Source organism: Oncorhynchus tshawytscha, linkage group LG02, assembly GCF_018296145.1.
Source record: "Oncorhynchus tshawytscha isolate Ot180627B linkage group LG02, Otsh_v2.0, whole genome shotgun sequence".
Lineage (NCBI taxonomy): Eukaryota > Metazoa > Chordata > Actinopteri > Salmoniformes > Salmonidae > Oncorhynchus > Oncorhynchus tshawytscha.
The window spans coordinates 72,868,776-72,888,462 of record NC_056430.1 but is presented as its reverse complement, the minus strand read 5'-3'; the positions used below and the strand labels follow the sequence as shown (position 1 = coordinate 72,888,462).

The 19,687-nt window shown below is 44.3% G+C and overlaps 2 protein-coding genes across 3 annotated transcripts; both read right to left on the bottom strand.

Annotated features, from left to right (window-relative positions):
• Positions 1-9,359: 9,359 nt before the first annotated feature.
• On the bottom strand, positions 9,360-10,825 carry LOC121840549 (DAN domain family member 5-like). The gene is given in 3 exon segments (XM_042304385.1): positions 9,360-10,087; positions 10,296-10,589; positions 10,592-10,825. Coding segments are annotated over 3 exon segments (822 nt in total). The 3' UTR covers positions 9,360-9,793.
• A 1,226-nt stretch (positions 10,826-12,051) lies between these two features.
• Positions 12,052-17,700, bottom strand: LOC112247969 (tetraspanin-16-like). Of its 2 annotated transcripts, XM_042306104.1 has the most exons (8): positions 17,385-17,700; positions 16,899-17,007; positions 16,035-16,232; positions 14,820-14,894; positions 14,294-14,401; positions 13,475-13,630; positions 13,072-13,155; positions 12,052-12,205 (listed from the first exon to the last, which is right to left on the bottom strand). In XM_042306104.1, the coding sequence occupies exons 2-8, from the start codon at positions 16,965-16,967 to the stop codon at positions 12,146-12,148; spliced, it is 750 nt and encodes a 249-aa protein (XP_042162038.1). In that variant the 5' UTR covers positions 16,968-17,007; positions 17,385-17,700; the 3' UTR covers positions 12,052-12,145. The 2 variants fall into 2 exon arrangements, with proteins under 2 accessions (XP_042162038.1, XP_042162035.1); XM_042306101.1 differs by lacking the exon at positions 17,385-17,700 and having other exon boundaries at positions 16,899-17,185.
• Positions 17,701-19,687: the final 1,987 nt, after the last annotated feature.

Sequence of the window (19,687 nt, the reverse complement as noted above, 5' to 3'; positions counted from 1 at the left end):
AGCTGGGTCAACGCTTTGCACAGCCATGTTGTTTTGGCTTTGGTTCTCTAATACACACACACACACACACACACACACACACACACACACACACACACACACACACACACACACACACACACACACACACACACACACACACACACACACACACACACACACACACTCTCCCTCCCTCCCTCTCTCTCTCACACAAACACACATACAGACACAAACACACACATAAATTGCGTGGCTCTGGCTATGCCAGGTCGCTTCCAATGGAAACGCCAAACTGGTTACTCTAACGCTGGGTGACAAGGGCACCTTGGGCTGCAGATGTTCCTCTCCATGACAGATGGTGTTGGCATTGCCAGGGGACAGTGGGCCCGTGCCCGCCCGTGCCAGCCTGCTCCATGCCACCTGCACCCCCTTATACTTCCTCTCTCTGTGGCACACACACACACATGCAGGCAAGAAAGCACACACACTACAGATACACACATATGAATGCATACACACAAAGACAGACAGACCAAATCTAATCACTCACTCACACATACACACACTTTTACTCCTTCTCTGTGTACTCTCCCATCCACACCACACACACACTCAGGCCCTCACAAACAAACACACCTCACGGCCAACGCAACAATGCCTGTGTGCTTTTGTAGACACACATCCATCTCCATGGCATTTCAGTGTGTATTCATCATGAATGGATCTCGTATTGCCGTTGGTACTAATAGCATTGTAGCTGCTAGTAGTGGGTATTGTAACAATCATAATCAGCCATTATGACATAGTCCCAGTAATAACAACATGTATTCAACTCAAATTGCTTGGTGTGAAACACCGTTTTTTGGCAGTAACACAAGTAAAGGTTAAAACCGCTGCAGCTCTATCTGAATTCTGGAATGTTATTGGACCCTCTGTAACAAACCCTGAAACGTTGAATCATGTTGAACATTATCCATTGCAATTTTGTATTTCCACATAAAAAAACAGGATTCCAACAGGATGTTTAATCGATGACAGAGCCTGTTTAATGATACCATTTATCTTCATAGAGATGGTGACAGGATCCTGGAGGCGATTCGTCTGGCCTGGCGAAATCAGCGCTCCACCAGGATTATAACTCCCTCTCTCTCTGCCTCTCTCTTTCCCTCCCTCCCTCCCTCCCTCCCTCCCTCCCTCCCTCCCTCCCTCCCTCCCCTCCCTCCCTCCCTCCCTCCCTCCCTCCCTCCCTCCCTCCCTCTAAGCCTGTCTCTCACTCTGCCCCTCTTTCCATTCCTCCCTCCCTCTAAGCCTCCCTCTCTCTCTCTGCCTCTCTCTCTCACTGCCTCTCTCACTTTCCCTTCCTCCCTCACTCTCTCTGCCTCTCTCTTTATTTCTCTCTCGCTCAAACCCTGCTGGTGGCCAGATCACCAAACTACTCCACCCCACCACTCCATTCGATTTCAATCAGACACATTTTACAATGTCGTAAAAGTGTGTGTGTGTGTGTGTGTGTGCCATCACATAAAAGCCCACTTCAAAAGAACTAAAAGTGTCTGGAGTCAGATTACTACACCTACCGTATCCACCATGTTTGGCGGGTCCTCACAACCCTTCCCACTGTTGGCTTCTGGTCTTGGGACATCTCTGAACCATGGATAGAGGAAGACATTGGAATGGATTGGCTGAGAAATGCAGGACAATGGAGCTGCGGGTAGACAGATGTCCCAAAAGGCACCCTATTCCCTACTTTTGACGTGCACTTTAAAGGGAGACACTTGGAACACAGACATAAACTCATCAAAGGTTTTCTCACAGACGTCATGATGGATTTTCTGGAGGTCTGGACGAGTGAAAGTGCCCCCATGCCAACTAACAAATAGACAAATCCAACTCTCTCACACACACACAAACACACACACACACACACACACACACACACACACACACACACACACACACACACACACACACACACACACACACACACACACACACACACACACACACACACACACACACACACTGCTGTCAGCTAGAACCAGGCTTGGTTAGATGAAACCAGGAAACCAAAAGGGTTTCATATGTTTCTATAATTTAGAACACCTTAGTCGGCCAGATCAATGTCTCCGTCTTGGCCTTGTTCGGTCGTTCCCACTCTGTCCTTCACTTTGTTCTGTGAGAGATTTGGAGGAATGAATCTGGATGGTGAAACCCATTCTTTTGATGCATCGTGAGAAATAGAGTAGAATAAATGTTGTAATGGATCTGGAATGGTCCTGTATGTTCCGACTGGAATGTTGTGCTTCTACACGTTACTATGCTTGATTGGATACTTGCTAGTGTTACGGAAAATAAGGTGACCTTGACATTTGGCTGAACTAGTCCTTCATGATCCATGTCGGTATGTGTCACGCATATTCTAAATGAATGAATACAGTCTCCCTGTTTCTTATCTGAGCGACACAGATGGATGCAGGGGATCATTGGAAGAGACTTTTTCTGTGGTCTCTTCTCCCCACCTGCGGAGTCTGACACACAATCCATTAACACTTGAGTTTGGCAAAGCGAGGCTACTTTCTCTCTGCACTTACTTACAACAGTTAACTCCACATTCTGAGCAGAAGGAGATCGCCCCTGGATCCCCTGAGTCTGTCACTCACTGACCCAGCTGGAGGCTTTTACAGTATCCCCGACTCACCCACACTACACCCGTATCCAAAACGATAGGACCCTTTTATCCCTGCCACCCTTGCTCCCATGTGTGACATGTCACTACCCAGAGCCACTACCCAGAGCCACTACCCAGAGCCACTACCCAGAGCCACTACCCAGCTCCCTCGGCAAAAAAGAAAACAGGGAAAAGAAAACCAGAACAAAACAACGATCTTATCCCGCCTCGTTAGAACCTGGCAAAGCTCCCTCTCTCCTTCCTGTCGTCGTTAGACAATACGTTGAGTGGAGATTCTCTTAAGTGCTTCTGAAGTAGACCGTTTAGGAGCTTTTAGACGGCATGTTTTTTTAAAGCGCTGGCGGGTAGCGATGGTCGTGGCAACTGGCAGGGGAGGGGGGAGAGAGCTGTGCCTGTTTTTCTGCCCATGGGGAGAAATGGTGAGTGGTGTGTGTGTGTGTATTTGCATGTGTGTCTGTGTGTATCTAATGTGTGTGTGCGTGTGTGACAGGAACCCGATGGATGGATGATGGCATGGAGCGGGCGCCATGGCGACGTGCGGTGAAAGCCCACAGCAGGGTGAGGAGGAGGAGGAGGAGGAGGAGGAAACAGGGCAAGACGAGAGAGGAGGTGCAGCGGTCTCCATTCTCTTCGCCCTGCCAGGTCTTGATTATGTTCATTGGAATCATTAAGGGAACAACGAGAGACGTCACCTGCAGCTCACACAGCCCTGCACCTGCCACCACAATGACAACATCATTATCATCACACACACACACACACACAGGGAAGGAAGGAGAGGGAGAGACAGGGGGACAATGGCAGCTCCTGAACAGCCGACTGACGACATCCAAAATACTGATTCTATTCTATCCTACACTCCAGTTCCACTGGATATATGGAAGAGTGGTCACCTGTCCAGGAACATGGCGGTTGTGGCCCAAATCCCACACTATATTTGTTTCACTACTTTTGACCAGGGCCCACCCTATGGGCCTTGGTCAAAAGTAGTGCACTACACATGAAATAGGGTGGCATTTGGGATGAATCCATGGTTTGAGAATGTTATCGGACACCGTAAGACCCACTAGAACCTGGCCCATGATAGCATCTATGAATGAACCCTTCTCTTTCTATTCACGAACAACCAGAGGGATTCTTCTGTCTCAGCTTGATACTGTTAGCAGAGTGACAGGATCTCATCTGACAATAAGTGAGGATGTAGTATAATACTATCCACAGCAAGTCTCTTTGCTCCACTAATTGTGAAAGAGGTTTCATAGACTGGCAGACTGGCACCACTACTGGCACACATCTCCAAGTCCTCCTCATTATTGTGCCCATCCCCATCCCCCTGGCTACACCCATCTCTGCCCCCCCCAGCACCCGGCAAGCTGGCACAGCCCCCAGGCACTGTCTCCCTGCCCAGCTGCTCCTGTCGTTAGTGCCATAGAATGTATCTACCACTGTATTGGTGTAAAGACCAGTTATTCTACCGGCTATCGCCTATTGCCCAGGACCTAGCAACTGACTCCTCTAGCCTGGCATTTCAACATCTAAAGCCCAGGAAAGCCTCAGGCGTTTGGGGAAGGTCCGGTCCTCTGCCATGCCATCCGGAGTCTTTCAATTAGCCCCACTGTCGGAGGTCTGAAGGAGCAGAACCAACCACACAGCTCAGAGACATGGGGATATCAGGCTGAGTAGGTCTAACTACCAATAAAACTGGTTGCTCCAAAAGGCTCTGAGGGCCAAGCTGGTCAGGTCAAAGATCACAGGCCTGGTTTTCTTGGTGGTTCTGGTTAACTCATGTTTATGGGATAACTGAGAGGTGACCTAATTAACCACCAATATTCAGTAAGGTACACAGGAGATTTACAATCAATGTATACTGAACAAATTTAGTACATTCAGAAAGTATTCAGACCCATTGACTATTTCCCCATTTTGTTACGTTACAGCCTTATTCTAAAATTGATTAAATAAATATTTTACCTCATTAAAATACACACAATACCCCATAATGACAAAGAGAAAAGAGGTTTTTAGAAATGTTTGCAAATGTATTAAAATAATAACAGAAATACCTTATTTACATAAGTATTTCAGACACTTTGCTATGAGACTTGAAATTGAGCTCAGGTGCATCCTATTTTCATTGATCATCCTTGAGGTGTTTCTACAACTTGATTGGAGTCCACCATCAATTGATTTGACATGATTTGTAAAAGCACACACCTGTCTATATAAGGTCCCACAGTTGACAGTGCATGTCAGAGCAAAAACCAAGCCACGAGGTCGAAGGAATTGTCCGTAGAGCTCCGAGACAGGATTGTGTCAAGGCACAGATCTGGGAAAGGGAACCAAAAATGTATGCAGCATTGAAGGTCCCCAAGAACACAGTGGCCTCCATCATTCATAAATGGAAGAAGTTTGGAACCACCAAGGCTCATTCTAGAGCTGGTCACCCGGCCAAACTGAGCAATCAGGGAGAAGGGCCTTGGTCAGGGAGGTGACCAAGAACCTGATGGTCAATCTGTCAGAGCACCAGAGTTCCTATATGGAGATGGGAGAACCTTCCATGACCACCATCTCTGCCGCACTCCACCAATCAGGCCTTTATGGTAGAGTGGCCAGACGGAAGCCACTCCTCAGTAAAAGGTACATGACAGGCTGCTTGGAGTCTGCCCAAAGGCACCTAAAGGACTCTCAGACCATGAGAAACAAGATTCTCTGGTCTGATGAAACCAAGATTGAACTTTTGGCCTGAATGCTGAGTGTCACATCTGGAGGAAACCTGGCACCATCCCTACAGTGAAGCATAGTGGTGGCAGCATCATGCTGTGGGGATGTTTTTCAGTGGCAGGGACTGGGAGACTAGTCAGGATCAAGGGAAAGATGAAAGGACAAAGTACAGAGAGAGGCTGTAACGATGCCAAAGGTGCTTCAAGGAGCAGAACCCACCACACAGCTCAAAGACATGGGGATATCAGGCTGAGTAGGTTTGAATACTTATGTAAATGTGATATTTCCATTAAAAAACATTTATACATTTGAAAACATTTCTAAAAACCTGTTTTTACTTTTTCAATATGCGGTGTATTGTGTGTAAATTTCAATATTGTGTGTAAATTGATGAGGGAAAAAAAATATTTAATCATTTTTAGAATAAGGCTGTAACGTCACAAAATGTGGAAAAAGTCAAGGGGTCTGAATACTTTCCGAATGTACTGTATATAATTAATGCAACATGCAACAATTTCAATGATTTTACTGAGTTACAGTTCATATAAGGAAATCAGTCAATTTAACTAAATTCATTAGGCCCTAATCTATGGATTTCACATAAATGGACCCACTCACTGGGAGCCAGCCAGGCCCACTCACTGGGGAGCCAGGCCCACTCACTGGGGAGCCAGGCCCACTCACTGGGGAGCCAGGCCCACTCACTGGGGAGCCAGGCCCACTCACTGGGGAGCCAGGCCCACTCACTGGGGAGCCAGGCCCACTCACTGGGGAGCCAGGCCCACTCACTGGGGAGCCAGGCCCACTCACTGGGGAGCCAGGCCCACCCACTGGGGAGCCAGGCCCACTCACTGGGGAGCCAGGCCCACTCACTGGGGAGCCAGGCTCTGCCAGTCAGACTGAGTTTTTCCCCACAAAAGACAGAAATACTCCTCAGTTTCATCAGCTGGCCGGGTGGCTGGTATCAGACGATCCCGCAGGTGAAGAAGCCGGATTTTGACGTCCTAGGCTGGTGTGGTTACACGGTCTGTGGTTGTAAGGCCGGTTGGATGTACCAAATTTTCTAAAACGAATTTGGAGGCAGCTTATGGTAGAGAAATTAACATTAAATTCTCTGGCAACAGCTCTGGTGGACATACCTGCAGTCAGCATGCCAACTGCACACTCCCTCAAAACTTGAGACTTCTGTGGCATTGTGTTGTAAGACAAAACTGCACATTTCAGAGTGGCCTTTTATTGTCCCCAGCACAAGGTGAACCTGAGTAATGATCATGCTGTTTCATCAGCTTCTTGATTTGCCACACCTGTCAGGTGGATGGATTATCTTGGCAAAGGAGAAATGCTCACTAGTAGGGATGTAAACAAATTTGGGCACCACATTTTTGAGAAATAAGCTTTTTGTGCGTACGGAAAATGTCTGCAATCTTTTAATTTCAGCTCATGAAACATGGGACCAACACTTTACATCTTGCGTTTATATTTTTGTTCAGTATAAATGACTACGAATGTAAATGGAATGGGCTTCTAATCGCTGACTCTAAAATGGGGACAATGAACCTATTCTAACCTATTCTAATTGCACAGAGCACTTGAACTGTGATCATTTCACTACAATTCTTCCCACTAAACTCTGGGACCCCTGAAGAAAGTGTAAACTCTGAGCCTCATTGTTTGTCTTTTTTGGCGTTAACTAGGCCACTTAGCGATCCGCCATGACGATGATCGGATCCCCCAGGCGTTGAACTTGGCAGCGTCGCCGTGCCCACACCAAAAACGAATAAGCCCCCATCGTCGTCACTCTGCCCCTATTCCCTCCCTCCCTCGCCATGGGAACCAGGCCATCTTTAAAAACGCAGGAGTGCTCGACGAAGCTCCCACAATGCAAGAGGGCTGACATCTGTCTCGCTAAGTGGGCGCACTCTAGTGCTCCTTGTTTGTTCCAATCACGCCCGACCCCCCTCCTCCATCCTGTACCCTTTCTTTTACTCTCCCTTCTCTCTGTCCCCTCTCTCTCTCCCCTCTATACTCTAGTGTTCCTCCTGTGTTCCCATCACCCTCCCCCTTACCTCTCTCTCTCCCTCCTCTCTCTCTCTCTCTCTCTCTCCAGAGAAGAGCGGAAGGAAGATGAGTCACATGGAATGTGAGGAGGAGAAGGGGAAGATATAGGGTGAAGAGATATGAAGCTTTTGCTCATGAGATCGCAATCTCAAGATCACTCAGTACTTCCCAGCATATACTGCACGACCCCCCCCACTATATGCCGAGATTACTTCCCTTTCACCATTATGTAAATTAAGCATGCAACATTCAGTCTTGGAATATCCAGTCAGTCTGTTGATTAAATATCTTGATCATTAGCACGTCAGATGGATGATTGAGATGTAGGCCTCAGAGCTGAGGCAACTCTGATTGGATGTGTTAGTTTACCCTCGTAACCTCCCCACTCAACGGAGATGAGAAATAACAACAGCCCAGACCTTCCCCTCCTTACTAACCAGACCCCTTATTTTATTCTATATGTTAAGTCCAGAGCAAATATTATTCTTGTCAAACTCTTTTGTGGAAATATAGCCGTCAACCCTTTGCAAATGCAAATGTAGGCCTAAATCCATGGGCCTCAATCAATGCAAGCATCCCCCATAGCTTTATAAAACACTGAATGCAAATTGCTGTGAGTAAGTAAGTAAGCGGTGTTATTGACAGCATGCCAAGGCCAGGCTACACAATGTAAAGAAGAGCCTCCTTTATATTCCACTGGGGATGTATGGATGTCTGGGATGAGTTCATTTTACCAGGCACACACACAAACACGCATACGCGCACACACATGCACTCACGCACAAAGGTCCAGGTTCCAGGAAATAAATAAATAATACTTGTTTTAGGCCCCTAACTGAAAACACTCAAGTGCATCTGCAGGTTTAAAAGCTACAGTCTGAGATCTGGGACACTGTTCAATAGTAATTTCAACTAATTATATACCCATTGATTGTTGAGGAATGGAACATATAAATGCCTCATAAGCTCAGTATAACCTTAAAGAATCATTGGCACAACAGATTTTAATTTTTGAGTGGTTACATTATCCCTCAGTTTTATGCCAAACAAGGTAGTGTGGCGGGGCCACCGTTTTGCTGAAACACAAACTCCAGATTGTGGCTTTAAGGATGTCAAGAAGAATTCCCACCACAGTGAAAGAGCCAGGGGAGAAAGAGACAAGATGCCTGATACATAATGCAGTGTCTCATGCTGAAACAATTCCCTCTGTTTGCTCCTCTAAAGTGCCCATGTTCAATGCTTGTGTACACACCAGCTCTTCATCCCAAATGGCACCCTATCCCCTATAGAGTGCACTACGTCTGACTATAGTGCACTAAATAAGAAATAGGGTGCCATTTGGGCAGTTCACTGCTTTCAGATGTAACTGGAGTGTGGTGAAACTGCACTAAAACATTTTAATAAAACATGGAGGCTGATACTACTGGAATACTTTAGTGCTTGGAATACTACATGTTTTCTATGTATATTCTCCTGGAATACTACATGTTTTCTATGTATATTCTCCTGGAATACTACATGTTTTCTATGTATATTCTCCTGGAATACTACATGTTTTCTATGTATATTCTCTTGGAATACTACATGTTTTCTATGTATATTCTCTTGGAATACTACATGTTTTCTATGTATATTCTCTTGGAATACTACATGTTTTCTATGTATATTCTCTTGGAATACTACATGTTTTCTATGTATATTCTCTTGGAATACTACATGTTTTCTATGTATATTCTCCTGGAATACTACATGTTTTCTATGTAGATTCTCTTGGAATACTACATGTTTTCTATGTAGATTCTCTTGCATGAATCAAAGCACATCAAGGGTAAAACCAAGTAACAAGCCAAAAATAGATTGACATTTTTATTTCACAAAAACAAAATGCAGTTCAGTTCAGATGAAACTAAACAAGTTATTCAACATGATCACACTATGGAGTGGATGACTCATTCTGCCACAGGGTTGAACAGAAATGTTCATGACTAAAAATGTTAGTCACTTGTCAACAATCATTGGTGGCACTTGCCTCCAAATCGTTTTTCTCTGAATTAGAAATTCAGACTCACACATACAATACACATAATCAATGTCCACATCTGACATCACAATATAAATATTTTCTGTCCAAAAATGATGAATAGAGTCATCAAAATAGGCTAGAGCAGGTGCTGTGAGAGGGGAAACAAGTATTTAGGGCGATATTTTCGTAGTGCAAGAATGTTGCGTTGTAATGTGCAAAAAATACTATAAACTTCATTATAATCTCGCAGTGTGCGTTTTCTAATTCGCACAGAGCTTTTGCACCTGGAAAATGTCGCCCTTAAACTACAGTATCTTCAGTTACAAGTGCATGGAGGCCACAGCCTCGATATTCCCCTCCTCACGACCAGTCTCACATTTGCATTCTTCCACCACCATCACGCGCTTCTCCCGCACCTCCATCCCACAACGCAGAGGCACCGTCACCGTGTGAGCCTTGGATGGAGCGCAGCGGGAACAGGGCGCACTGCGGTGTCCCCCTGCACCCGTCAGCCTGGCAGACTCCCAACCAGAGGGAATGAACAGCGAACTGCATTGACCGAAGCACAGTTTGTTGTGGACTGTCACCGCGTCGCAGCCATCGGACGTTATCCGCTGTACATGGAAGATCGATTTTGAAAAATTAGACTCGCATAAACATTTCGTATTTTGATGTTTCAAGCATTAGGCCCTACTTATTAAAAAATATCCCTTTTAACTTTCTATTTTAGTCTAATAATTTGTTTAAACATTAGGCCTACGGTCCTCTATTGTCCTGCACCATCTTTGTCATTGTAAACCAACATTGAAAGGTCTGCCTCACCTGAGTAAAAGGCACCGCGGCGCAGCTCTGTCTGTTGGCAGAGTCTTTGAGACTGAGGGGCAGCGACATGGACATGGCCTTACTGTGGTCGCTCTTATCCATGGCCCTCTGCCACATCTCAAATCCTTGCCTCTTCCTCATACCCACCCCGCCATTGCCCTGACTGTCGTGGTGCAGATGTGACAGTGGATGCAGAGGCACCGCAGCTGCTTTGGCAGGGAGCGCAGGAGGGCCTGGGCGACCCGTGGACAAGAAGGCTGGGAAAGGCATCCTCGGACCGGGCGCACCTCGGGGAAAATCCCGCCTCGTCTAAAAAGACCCGACAGACCCAGGTTATTGGGGTTGAGTTTGACTACTTTGACCGTTCCCCGAATAGGCTCCTGTTCGTCGACTGGACCGTTACCGGATGATTCAAAGTCCCGGCTCGCGCCATTCTTAGGAACGCTCTTGATGGAGTTGTGAGGGAATGGAAGAGACAAAGCCACGGCAGAAAATGTGGACAAAAACACAAAGTTGATGAAGAAAGTCATTTTTCCCCAACAAAAAGAAAATCTTTGATATTTTGTTCCAGATTCAGAAAACAATAATTATTCCCCAGCAAATAAATCAATAATCAATTGGTTGTCTATATTTTAGTGGTTCAAGGTTCCAAATGGAAACCTTGCTGTCAGTCTGGGCTACCAGACACTGGAGTTAATGGCAGCCTTTTATAAGAAATAACCAACCTAGCCTTCACCTCTTGGAAGGTGTCATAATTCCCATGCTAATGGTCAGTATATCACACCTAGCATTTAGGATTTATTAGGATCCCCATTAGCAGTTGCTGAAGCAGCAGCTACTCTTCCTGGGATCAACACAAAACATGGCATAATACCATAAAAACATCTTCCTTTAAACATCAAGAACCGCCCAGACTGAACTACACCTGCTGGGTCATAAGATCCATTGACATTTACAACTTCAAAGGGTTTACGTTTATTACAGGTGAGTGTTTGAAAGATGGTGAAGACATTTGAAGTAGTCCTATAGAGTTTTGCTAAGCTCTGAGGATGTGAGTTTGAGAGGTACCCTGTATCAACAGAATAATACCTAGCCAAACAAGGGGCTTTCACTACATGTGGTGGTAAAGTCATAATGGGTTTATGTTCCGTGGGTATAAAGCCCAGCTCCCTTTGTTATGGCCCATCATAATGCCATTAGAGTCCTGTGTTCTCTCACCCATGACCTGATCAGTCACTGGCTGTCTGGAGTTCTAGAACCCTGCTAGGAGTTCCCATGGGCTCTGTGTTACCTGACACATGAACTTTCCCATCCCCACCCCCTCGACCACATTCCCATCCCCGCCCCCCTCGACCACTTTCCCATAGGCAGCTTCTATCTGTTAGTCACCTGACCAAGTGAAGTTCAGAATAACTGTTACTGAGTGAAGTGACTGTTAAGGAGAACAAAAATGTATGCACGCACTGCCGTAAACCCCTTTGGATTAAAGTGTCTGATATATGGCATATATTATTATATTATAACTCAATGTTACTTAATGTTCCCAGACATGTGACTGACCATGACACTGTGATTCTGCCTCTGACACTGACAGATATATTCCACAAGAGGGAGTAGTTGTCAAAGAGTTTTCCTGTTCACTAGACTGCTAATCATCACAAATTCACATACAGAGAGACACCCACCCTCCCACATCTACCATAAACCCTAAGCAGTACCTAAGCACCACAATAACCACAGTCTACTGACAAGGAGGCTTCATCTGCAAGTCTCATTTATTATGGTGTTGTCTCTGGTCTGGTTGACCTACCATGCCTGGGTCAGGCTCTGTTCTCTGTGTTGCTGCTGGTCTAATAATAGGTGTTGCCTAGTCTGACGAACAACACTACTGACACCATCATGGACGCCAACTGAAACAGACACACACAACAAAAACCACACACACGTATTTGGCCACGGAAACACATTGAAGCGTCATTAACACACACCACAGGCCACGGAAGGGAAACAATAGCTCTGTCTAACTTTGACTCTTCTGAAATAGCTATTAGCTGGCTTTGCTGAGTTCACTCATGTGGTAATGGGGTTGTTCACATCGAGCACACGCACACGCACACACACACACACTGCATGTGGAAACTATGTTTTAACACAAAAGTCTAACTTTGAGGCTAAGTTAATGTTTCAGTTCATTTGTGTTGGGGTGGTGTTAGTGGTTGTGGAGTCTCTCAGGAGAACAGTGTCATGCATCCACTATTGAATGACATTTCTCAGAACAAGAATACACTGACGAGTTTCAGAAGAAAGTTCTTTGTTTCTGGCCATTTTGAGCCTGTAATCGAACCCCCAAATGCTGATGCTCCAGATACTCAACTAGTCTAAAGAAGGCCAGTTTTATTGCTTCTTTAATCAGAATAACAATTTTCAGCTGTGCAAAACATAATTGCAAAAGGGTTTTCTAATGATCAATTAGCCTTTTAAAATTATAAACTTGGATTAGCTAACACAACGTGCCATTGGAACACAAGAGTGATGGTTGCTGATAATGGGCCTCTGTACGCCTATGGAGATATTCCATTAAAAGAAATCAGCCGTTTCCAGCTACAATAGTCATTTACAACATTAACAATGTCTACACTGTATTTCTGATCAATTTTATGTTATTTTAATGGACAAAAACAAGGTCATTTCTAAGTGACCCCATACTTTTGAACGGTAGTGTAAGTTTGGGCAAATCTCACCATATTAGTTTGGGCTAATCTGAAAGGACCCTTACCTCCATGACACAGATCCCAGAAGCAGTGGAGCCAAAGATGACGCTCTGGTCCCGGATCACATTGATCAGTTTGGTAATGCAGCTCTGGTGACCGACAGATAGATAAAGAGGACGTCACCATCTGTTCCTTCACAAGACATGGCCACTACCCAAGTTAGGATTTGGCCCTTAGAAATAGGCAACGGAGTAATGGCTTTTGACACTGCTACATCCACCATAGTTTCTGGAACCATGCTGAAAAAGACAAATGTAAGAAAATATCCAAACCAGAACAGTTTGATGTGGGTCAACACGATAGAGTGAAAGGGGTCAAAGTCGTTCCAGCTATGGTGGATGTGTAACCAGGCCAGCTCGGTACAGCTTGGTTTGGCTTGGCTTATTCATGTGGAAAAGTCTACCCTACCTTTGGGTGTATCAGGCCCTGGGTGGTGTCGAGGCCGTCGCAGGCAGTGCTCGTCAGGTCAACACAGCACGTCTTGGGGTACAACAGGCCAGTGTTAGCACTGAACACGGAGTTCTTGAAGTCATCCGTGGAGTTGTCAAAGCCACAGCACTTGTACTGCACACAGTAGAGAAAGGCAGAGCGTTGAGACAGTGAAACAGGTGGGCTTCTATTAGTTCCCATTGACAATTTCGATGGGCTTACATGTTTCTTCCGGAGCTTTTACACATATACAGTGAAGAATGGTAGCTCTAGTCTGAAAACCAGACCTGTTTAGTGCAAACATTGCACTCCTTGTAGTTCGTGTCATATGCCAAAGTTTGGCATGACAAGGAGAGGCAAGGAGTGGAATGATAGACTGGTACCCAGGGTATGGTAGATCCTACTGGTATTAAGTGGCAATCAGCAGTAAAAACAATGACAAAGCGTCCCCCCCCACCCGTTTTGGTAAAAAGCTGAGGGATGAGGCTGGAGAAATATAACCACTCTCAAATTCATAAACAGAGATATGGATTCAAGGACTGATCATCCATGATATCAACATCATAGTTGTAACAATGTTTTTAGGCTATATAGTGTTTGTTTACATTTACTTTGTTCAAACATTGGAGTAAAACAAGCTTACAGTATATTTTGGGTTCTGAACTAAGCTCATGAGGCATTTATAAGTTATAAACTTCAAGAATCAATGGGTATATATAAATAATTTATAAGTCCAAAAAATGAATGTAGCAACTGCTGATTGCCCCTTTAAAGTCAGAGTTCACATAGCCCACTCACATGGACCATGATGGTGTTCCAGGCTGTTGATATGGGGTCTGAAGCCGTTGGTCCCATATAGGACATCCGTAAAGAGTCCTTACTGGCTCCACGAATCATAACCTCCACCTGAAACACAGGAATTCGCCCAATCATTTACCCCAGTGCTTGATTGTTAATCCCACCAAGAAAACTTTACAGCATTTTTGTAGCAGTTCAGACAGTAAGGATGTGTGTGAATCATCTGTGCTTTGTACAGTTTCTTTGTTGCAGTTTAGATAGTGAAAGTGAATAGATCATCTGTGCATTGTACAGTATCTTTGTTGCAGTTTAGACAGTGAGGATAGGGTCAATGTGGATTGTCTGTGCTTCATACAGTTTTTATTCAGCAGTTTAGACAGTGAGGGTGTGAGTGGATCGTATGTGCTTTGTATGGCATCTTCTTTACAGTTTAAACAGTGAGGGTGAGTGGATAATCTGTGTTTTGCACATTATTATAGTTACAGTTGAGCCAGTGAGGGCGTGAGAGTGGATCGTCTGTGCTTACCAGATCTTTGTACACCAAGATGAAAATAACCCCAGTAACCTCAGCTGTAAACATCATGGACACGATGAAGAAATACTGTCAGATCAAGGAGAGGGTTAGAATCAACCACAACATAGTTCCAAAGGTGAGCAGGGTAAGAACTGTACACTCTCTATACCTGTGCATTCCCACTTCCTGGTCTCCTGTGAGTCAACATATAGTTCCATCTAGTGTACAAATTAAAGTGACGCTACAGATGTTTTGTATAATTTCACCCAGTAGTTTTGAAAGTAGCGCTCACGAGCCAAAACAGGCGCCTGAAAAGTGTGCACAATTTTGTACAACGTCATCCATTTCGAATGATATGCTACGTCCTAAAAACATATTTTAAAAAAATCATGCAATTCTTATGCTATGTTAGCAATTCCAATTCGTACGATATGTTACGAATTCGTAAATGTTTAAGATCCCGTTCAATCTCTTTAAGTGGAATACACAAAGACTATAGAGCAACCATCAAATTTCTCTGTGGAACTTGCCTAGCACATCTGATTCAACTAATAATCAAGCCCTTGATTGACTACTTAAATCTGTTCAGAAGGACACAACATCTTGGAACGTTCAGATAGAAATATGTTATGTAGAACAAACATGCCTCTCCAACATGTGGAAAAAGGAATCATGTCGGCTATACTCATGGCTTCACTATCTGCAATGTTCGACAACATTTGGCAACTGAACGTGGCCCAGGTGTGCTAGTTCAGGGCTACAACAAAATTGTGAAACATCTGGGGGTCCCCGAGGAGAGGTTTGAGAAACAAGGGTATAGACTACACAACACAACAACCAAATAAGTAGGCCAAAATGGCTCCTTCTAACAGACTCTCAACCATTACCAAGACTTTATGAAGACTACACTCCACAAAAGTGACCCACCTTTCTTCTAGACTGAGCCCCAAATGGTAGCCCCCATGTTAAACTGTCAATGAGGTTTATATCTTGTAAAACGACAGGGGAATTTGCTCATTTGAATTTCATGTTTGTTTTATTATTTAAAAGTGAAACATGAATTGCCTCCTTCAAGTCACGAGTGTGTCCAGAAGTTAGAGTTTATTGACCCCCTTGTCACCCTCTGGAAGTCACCCTCTGAGTTTTGACAACAACACGCGTCAACAGAGGGCCCTCAGAGCGAATTGGTCGGGGCGAGGGGGTGGTTTGGGATTCACGGTCTCTTACCAGCAAGATGAGGCAGCGGTTCTCGCTCCAGGCCCCGTAGCAGCCAATGAACCCCAGCAGAGACAGGATGGCCCCCAGGCACATACACACATAGCTGATGGTCACCAGCTGTGCCGAGAAAGAGCCCATCACCTGGACGAAGCTGGCCGCCCCGTACCTAATCCACACGCCTAGGCCAAACAGCACAAGGCCACTCACCTGGATGGGAAAAGAGATGGACCATAGAGTTAGAATGACTAGATTGTAGAACCTTCTGATTTAAGACAGTGTCCCAGACAGTGGGGGAACTGGTCAGGCGACCATATTGGGGTAGAGAATGAGATGCGCATCCATGAGATTGAGGGTAGCCTGGTTGTTAGAGCGTTGGACTAGTAACCGAAAGGTTACTGAGCATACCATCTGTAACACATAGGGCCAGTTTCCTAGAACCGATTAAGCACAGTCGTGGACTAAAAAGCTATTTGAATTGAATTTATTTTGGGTAACAGACATATACAACAAAGTGTACAATATGGACCCAGAGGATATCACTTGAAAGTATTAATTAAAAGGCTTGTTTCCAAAGTGGTCCTCAATGGTGAAAACAATAACACATAATGATTAAAATGCAAGTTCAAATTACAAACAACCATAAATACATTCATTTATATTGACATCCTAAAAAGCAGCACCATGGAGATTCAAAGGAGATTCTCTGATTGCCTGTGGTCTGATGATTCTATCGAACTTTCACTCCAACCTACATGTTGTAGTGAATGTAATCGTTCTGCAGTGTGGGTTTGATTGAGGTCCAGCCTAATAGCCTCTTTTGGTATAATCTACAGATAACCCACCCAAAAAGCACACAAAAAACGATGCACTTACAAATATGATGCCACTGAGTAACATCATCAGGTACCTCAACAGGCCATACAGGTGATGTAGTCTGGACATGGCTGACAGCGCTGTAATGTCATGAACCGGTTGGTTCAATCTACGGAAACCATACATACAGGTTAACATTTTTCACATAGACCAATAATCTGGAAATGTTCAATACTCAACGTTGTTGTTGAATTGTTATCCATCATTGACATGACAAACACTCATTACATGCAAAAATAATGTTATCCAAAGTTAGCTAGAAGTTAACTAGCTACTATAGGCTTGGATATTTCATATTCATTTGAAAAATTTGCATTTTTAGCTAGTTAAATAACGTTAGCTAGCTAGCTACTGTATCACCCTTGCTTTAATAATGACCAGAAAAACTATCAAATTGGCCAAAGGCAAAAGCTAAAAGTTATGAAATTCCTTATTAGCTGTTCAATAATTGACAAATTAATGAGTTGCACTTGCATTCTTAATGACCTTTTTGTAAACTACAAGTGGTATTTAGCTAGCTCAGCTGACAAGCTAACTTGCTATTGGTATCTTCTTTTGACAGGGGCACGAGCACGAACCTTCATGGCAATGCGCATCCGTTTCCCAGGGCAACGCAGTTCATAAGGTCATAATCAGAGGTGTCACAATTAACATTTTGTAACAATAGATGTAGCTCGAGGATACAACGTTAACTTTATTTCTATTGTGCTTTTCAATAGCAACCTTGTCTCAGAGCATTTCATATTATTCTGTATGTAAATCTATGACACTCTACAGCCCATCGGAAAGTATTCAGACCCCTTGACTTTTTCCACATTTTGTTAAGTTAGCCTTATTCTAAAATATATATTTTTTTATCCCCTCAGCAATCTACACACAATATCCCATAATGACAAAGCGAAAACAGGTTTTTAGAAATGTTAGCAAGTGTATTTAAAATTAAAATAAAATACCTTATTTACTTAAGTATTCAGTATATTTTCTATGAGACTCGAAATGGATCCTGTTTCCATTGATCATCCTTGAGATGCTTCTACAACTTGTTTGGAAACCACCTGTGGTAAATTCAATTGATTGTACATGATTTGGAAAGGCACACACCTGTGTAAATAAGGTCCCACAGTTGACAGTGCATGTCAGAGCAAAAACCAAGCCTTGAGGTCGAAGGAATTGTCCGCAGACCTCCGAGACAGGGTTGTGCCAAGGCACAGATCTGGGGAAGGATATCAAAAAATGTATGCAGCCTTGAAGGTCCACAAGAACACAGTGGGCTCCATCATTCTTAAATGGAAGAAGTTTGGAACCACAGAGACTCTTCCTAGAGTTGGCCACCTGGCCAAACTGAGCAATCGGGGAGAAGGGCCTTGGTCAGGGAGGTGACCAAGAACCTGATGGTCAATCTGTCAGCGCACCAGAGTTCCTATGTGGAGATGGGAGAACCTTCCAGAAGGACAACCATCTCTGCAGCACTCCACCAATCAGGCCTTTATAGTAGAGTGGCCAGACGGGAGCCACTCCTCATGAAAAGGCACATGACAGCCCGCTTGGTTTGCCCAAAGGCACCTAAAGGACTCTCAGACCATGAGAAACAAGATTTTCTGGTCTGATGAAGCCAAGATTGAACTCTTTGGCCTTAATGCCAAGCTTCACGTCTGGAGGAAACCTGGCACCATCCCAACGGTGAAGCATGGTGGTGACAGCATCATGCTGTGGGGATCTTTTTCAGTGGAAGGTACTGGGAGACTAGTCAGGTATGAGGGAAAGATGAACGGTGCAAAGTACAGAGAGATCCTTGATGAAAACCTGCTCCAGAGTGCTCAGGACCTCAGACTGGGGCAATGGTTCACCTTCCAACAGGACAACAACCCTAAACACACAGCCAAGACAACATAGGACTGGCTTCAGAACAAGTCTCTGAATGTCCTTGAGTGGCCCAGCCAGAGCCCGGACTTGAACCCGATCGAACGTCTCTGGGGAGACCTGAATATAGCTGTGCAGCAATGCTCCCCATCTAACTTGACAGAGCTTGAGAGCATCTGCAGAGAAGAATGGGAGAAACTCCCCAAATACAGGTGTGCCAAGCTTGTAGCGTCATACCCAAGAAGACTCGATGCTGTAATCACTGCCAAAGGTGCTTCAACAAAGTACTGAGTAAAGGGTCTGAATATTTATGTAAATGGGATATCAGTTTTTATAAATATTTTTGCTTTGTCATTATGGGGTACTGTGTGTAGATTGAGGAAGGAAAGCAATTTAATATATGTTAGAATAAACCAGTAACGTAACAAAATGTGGAAAAAGTCATGGGGTCTGAATACTTTCGAAAGACACTGTATATAGTATGATATGTTACGTTTTGTAGGGTATGTCTTAATTTAAGGATGTTCACCACCCATTTCGTATGATATATTACAAATTACAATAAAACATACAATATGTTACAAAATATAGGTAGGTGGCTAACTTTAGCTAGCTGGCTAATGTTAGCTAGGCTTGGGGTTAGGGTTAAGGTCAGGGAAATGGTTAGCTAAAATGGTTATGGTTAGCTAAAAGGGTTAGGGAAGGGTTAGCTAGCATGTTAAGTAGTTGCAAAGTAGCAAAAAACTAGTAAGCAGTTTCTAAAGTTGTCCGTGATGAAGTTCAAACTCTCAACCTTTGGGTTGCTAGACGTTCGCCTTATACGCCCACCCAGTCAACCACCCTGCTTTCATTTAATTAATCATCTGTTATGTAACCATACCAAAAGTAACATATCATACTATTTTGCATTTCACAGATTTACATTTACT